Genomic DNA, 5,772 nt, shown 5'->3' with positions numbered 1-5,772 from the left:
TCAGCCTCAACATGTTTTTATTTGTCCGCATAAATCCACGGTGGCAAAAAAAAAAACGATACACAGCTGAAACACCCGACGGGCAAGAACTCTGAAACATGAACAGGAGGTGCTTCACCACCTCCCCCCCAAAAATAAAGCTTCCTCTCCACGCTTTGACACAATTCATTTATGTCTAAACCTCTGAGAAACATGTTATTGCTTTTTTTTTGTTTTTTTTGAATTGGAAGTATCCAAACTGGATATTCTATTCTTTAGCCATCGTCAGAAATAATAATAAATAAGGAAGAATAAATCGGCTCATGTATACTGATTGCACTTAATTCCTCTAGACCCCCAAACTCTAATATACTGGTCTAGTAGTCCAAGAACACCTCTCTGATTCCATATGCATGCCATTATACACACACAAGTGACAATGTCTTCCTGCTTGTATACAAATGATCAACCTGAACCATTATAGTGACAAAAGCACTACGTTCTAATAATACACAGGCAATCACAGATTGCATATCTCACTTTAAAATGTCTTGCCCTCTCATTCGACTGCCGTATACGTCCAAATTCTCAGCGCAGTTGGGACACGTATACAACTGCACTATAAAATATTTGTCTCCATGGCAATCGCAACTCTGCTCCACGAGACATTTAACACCTGAACACACACACACACACACACACAAAAGACTACTGGAATCATAAACCAAATACGATGGCAAATGTTGTAAATGATCCAGGTACACACACACACACCTTTCAGGCCAGAATAACGTGTTGACATACTCGTCCCTCCTATTGGATTACCCTTCACCTGTTTGTCTTAAGCCTGGCAGCAACTCCTGAAACGGCCTCAGAACCGTTTTAAAAGGGAGTCAAATGTCCAAATGTCTTAATAACACTTAAATTAGATTTCAATTGTATTTAGCCAAGCTAATTAAAAAAAAAATACAATACAAAATGCAAGTCTGTAGCTAGCACCAGCAACATTTAGCTAATTTGACTAATCTAAAAGAGATGAAGATGCTGGTTGCTAAATATTGTAGCTTTAGCGGAGGGAGGCTTCTTGTTGCTAAGCTAACTAGCTGTTGGATTTTGCTTTAAACTTCATGTCTAAATCTCAGCGAGGAAACAAGTACGGCATTATCGCTATGGAACATGTGGCACATTTGGTTCATGGTAATTCAGAAGTTACTAAATAAATACTTAATTTGGTTTCGGGGGGAAGGGGTGGGGGCATACTGTGTTTCTATCTTGTGCCTCATCTTAATACGTCTCCGTCAGCGTTAAGACATTTTCATCTGCTTAGTCTTACATTATTTCCCTTTTATGATCATTTTTACATTCAGACTTAAAAAAAAAAACCCACATACACACCTCCCCATGTCTTCTCAGCCAAGAACAGCCCCCTGCACACACACACACACACACACACTTTACTCCATACAACTCCAGCATAAAAATAAAACACTTCAAAACAACAACAACAGCATGTCCTCCCGTCTGGTGTGAAGGACGGCAGAATGCTAACTGTGCGGATGAGAGGTTGTTTGGCCACAAGGAGATGCAGAGGACATGACACGCTAGATGTGGGGCGGTTCGGAACCCAAATCCTTGTTATAAGAATAAAGGACAAAGTCAAAACGAGTCTTTCCTCTCCGTTTTTTTTTTTTTGTCATGCATGTAACTTGTCCATCTTTACATTTTCTTCTCCTGGTTTTCCGTGTTTCCCGCCGTTCAATCAATGTGAGGTTTCTCAACAGCACCCTGAGGAGGAGGAGAAGAGCGAAGGAAGTCAGTGTAAATAATAAGATCTCAGTAGTAGAACAGTCACACAGCTTGTTGTATCAAGGAAGCGCCTGAAGTGAACGCCAAAGTGGATTTATGACCCTTATAATGGGGAAAGGCATTTAGAGAACGTTCCCTTAAACTGAACTCGTCTTCGGGCGACTTTCGAGCCAGTCTTTTTCATAAAGTCACGAGTCGCACATGAACACATTGATTTCCGAACGGGTAAACGGGTAAAAAGTAAATTTTAATTTGGAGGGTTAAAACGCAGCCAAACAGCCTTTTAATCCCTTATAAAATCAGAAGCAAACAAAAATCTATTTTGAGCACAAGGGGTCTCATGTTCCTCCTGTTCCTTCCACCCACTGAGGCGAAAGCGAGAACAAAAACCACGAGTGCTGACTTGCGCCAACATTCCTGAGGCCTCATCTCAAGCATCCACAACAAGTAGCTAATGAGCCTCTGGTCAGCCGAGTGCTGACTGGCTGTGTGTCTGCCCAACAACAGGGGAAAAACAAGAAACAGCATCTAATCTGCTTTCACGCTTTCACCGAGTCAAACTGAGGGAGTGATGGGACTCTTCTTTTACAGACAGAATGAGGTGAGGCTTCTGGGCAACAGCCCTAATGGAGACATCAAAGTCGGCTTGATGGGATAATAATGAAGGAAGGAGGCTTCCAGCGCAACTTTAAGCCATTTGACAATGCCTGAATGAATGTTAATAAAGTGTGTGTGTGTATGTGTGGCGCAGGATGTTTGAAGCATTTCAGATTTTCTTCACCCCCCCTCGTGTCAAGATGTTCAAAGCATCACACAGAATTACATGCGTCGAAAAATAATCCAATAAACCAAGAGTGTTGCAAATGGTTTCATTTCATCCACAAACTGAATGAGTGGATTTGTGACGACAAAAAAAAAAAAAAGGAAACATCAAGCTAATAAACTCGAAGACGTTAAAAATTAGATTAAATAGTCATTAGGGTCATTTCAAGTGCAAGAATGCTTAACATTTCGGCCTAGTGCCCAACTGCTATCTTTTGATGTGTGTTCAACTTGCGGAACTGAAGTAAACAGCTTCTGCTCATTTATTTTACCCTTTAGAATTACGTGAACACATGAAGTATATCAGTGTTTAAAGCGTTTGACAGGAAATTCAAGGCCACTCCTAAGAATATAATATAATGTAATGTAAAATAATACATGCAAACACTGAGAACTCGTCAGTGTTTGTTTGTTTGTTGGACAAATTCTTCCTTCCAAGCATCGTATTCCTTTTGTCCACAGGGCGAGTTTCATCTCAAGGTTACAGTCTGCCATCATTGATCAGGCATCAGATTTTACTCACAAGAAAACAATCCGCTCTGTATTCGTAGCTCAGTTTATAAGAGTACAGTGTCCGAAAACGGGAGGCTTTACCATAGCAAGTTGGCGTCCGATGTTTCCCACAGTAACACCGCCTGAGAAGAATATACACGGGAGCCAGGAGCGCACGTACAAGAAGTCTGGAAATGTAAACCTGAAAGACAGGAATCGTCCTTGTTAACGACTTTTAATAAAAAAAATGGAACAGGTTTAAGAATGATGATCCAAAGCTAAATGTAACCTCGGACCAAAAATAAACATGAAGCAAAAAAGAAGATTATCGTAATTTATAGAAATCCCAAAGACGGATCTGAGTGGGGGGAGAACATGCAAAACATAACAGGAGGACTATAGGAGGTTTCACTCCTCTGACGTGAAATCACGGACGACTCGGCACTCACTGGTAGACGCCACTGTAGGCAAGCAGCTGCGTGAACACAGTTGCTAGGAAGGCGGTGGTGATGCCCAAACCAAAGCCGCTCCTGGACCGGTCAAAGGTCCACCACAGGCCCAGAGACAAGGCTGCCAGGGTTAGGGAAAGCTGCACGTTGTTGTCGAAGTTCAGCTTCTGTTTCCGGCCGTCAAGGACAAAGTCAAACGGTTTGACGCTCGCAGGCTGGGACTTCGCCCTCAAATGTTTGTGTGACTTATTACACGCACCAAACTCCACCTTTCAAGGCTGAACCAGGACATCCTATTGTTTCGGATGCCACTCTGACCGGACGCATAGAACAGTGGGATTGATCTCAAATTCTATGTTGATGGTAACAAATTGGCTTTAATGAAAGACTGCACTGGAAGAACAAATCAATCATTCTATATAAAAGGTGAGTCTTTGGCAAAAGGATACAACGCTTGCGTGGTTGATGCCGACGAAGACCGCAACGCACCTCATGACGCTGGCCCATTCCCTCTTGAACTTGTGCGGCTCTCCCAAATGGCGGTCAAGGCAGGGATAAAGGAGGCCGACAACAGCTGAGGAAAGAATCAGAAGAGGAACACATGAATAAGAAGACGTTAAACAAGATCAGGCAAATTCTCTCCTGGAGCCGCTGCGTGGGACTATTCCATTTGTTGAACACGCGTTTCCATATTTGGTGACTCATTCAGCCTACATAAACTTAAAAACCTACCGAAAATGAATAGTTTTCATTGTTTGGCTGCTTTTAAATTCTTATTTTATTCTAGAAGCTCTACCTTTTAAAACAAATGTCCCAAGATTAATCTATCATTGCTTGTTTTATCACTCCGAAAAACAAGTTATTCATCATAATATCCCGTAAAATTAAATTATGTAGGTTTATAATTCATTTTAAGGCCGATTTATTCGTCATTGTTCCATCGTTTTAATTGTAGGAGACAAAGTAGTAATTTACACCGTTTTCTAGTAAACAGTCGTTTAATTGATCAGATAGAAATATTGGTTCGTGGAGAGGACAATCTTGCAACAGGTAATCATTTCATTGTGTCAAGTCCTAAAGAAGCATATTCACTACAATTAGGATCTGAAATTAGTTCTCGAGCAACAAAGATGATAATAATCTGTCACACATTAAGGCCACAGAAAAGAAAGACACTGTGTCCTGTCTGTGTGCCTTTTAGCACAGACAGGACACAAAGCGCCGACGAGGTTTGTTTTCGTTCCTCCTCACTTCCTGGTTTCCGGCCTTAAGCCCTTCCCCCTTCGGCTCACCCGTTACCGCACAAACCAATCAACGCGCAGCTCTCCCTCGGGGGCTCTCTGTCGTGGCCAATCAGAGGCCGGCTCCGTATCCAGAACTTGTTTTACAAAAGTGACGACGCGATAAAAAAAAAAAAAAAAATGCCGACTGGCACCGCCAGAAAGAGGCTATTAGTTTACATGCACAGAGCCGAACGATGACGCACAATCACGTGATTGAACAGAGGCTGTGACAATAAGCAGAGCGAATTAAAACCGCATTGTTGACTTGCCGTGTTGCGTGATAAACAACAACTTGACGTTCTGGCGCCCATACATGATTATAATAATGGCGTTATTTTCCTTTGTGTCCGTCCACTCACCGGCTCCGGTGCCGCAGCACGGCGGGATCCACCAAGCGGACGAAAACAACGTCGCCATCACTTCCTCGGGGAACAGCGTGACGTTCCTCTGGATCTGCAGCAGGTTGAGCACCAGGGGCGAGGATCGCCCCGACGGCGAACAGGACGAAGCCGCGACGGATCAGGTTGGCCGTCCGGACGTCGTACAGCGAGCCGCAGGCGTTACCGAGCGCCGAGGCGACGATGGACATCACCTCATCCGCCCTGGACGGCAACCAGTTGGCTCCCGATGATGGATGCTTGGCTTCGGCGTTGGACGCAGCGCAGGAGCAGCTCCAGCAGTGGTCCTCCAGGCTGGACATTTGGGGCTGGATGGGGGGGGGCGGACGGGGGGGGGGGGGGGGGGTCACAGGCAAAGATCGTTAGCAGAAACACGTAGAAAGAAAGGAAAACCACGCAGCGCAGAGCTCAGCTCATCCTACCGGGGGCAAGAGCTTCCTCTGCTAGAAAACAATCACAGCTGTGTCGGGTGAGAATCCACAGCCAATCAGAGCGCGGCAGCTGATATGACGTGTCGCCGCAGCGCCGCCGCCCCGCCCCCCC

The 5,772-nt window shown here is 44.3% G+C and overlaps 1 protein-coding gene across 1 annotated transcript; it reads right to left on the bottom strand.

Moving 5' to 3' along the window:
- insig1 (insulin induced gene 1) lies at positions 1-5,531 on the bottom strand. The gene is given in 6 exon segments (XM_068747845.1): positions 1-1,764; positions 3,202-3,301; positions 3,549-3,715; positions 3,998-4,122; positions 5,191-5,305; positions 5,307-5,531. Coding segments are annotated over 6 exon segments (762 nt in total). The 3' UTR covers positions 1-1,734.
- Positions 5,532-5,772: the final 241 nt, after the last annotated feature.

The sequence above is a fragment of the Brachionichthys hirsutus genome, chromosome 14 (genome assembly GCF_040956055.1).
Source record: "Brachionichthys hirsutus isolate HB-005 chromosome 14, CSIRO-AGI_Bhir_v1, whole genome shotgun sequence".
NCBI lineage: Eukaryota > Metazoa > Chordata > Actinopteri > Lophiiformes > Brachionichthyidae > Brachionichthys > Brachionichthys hirsutus.
Note: the sequence above shows the minus strand (reverse complement) of the source record. Positions and strands in the feature narration are given on the sequence as shown.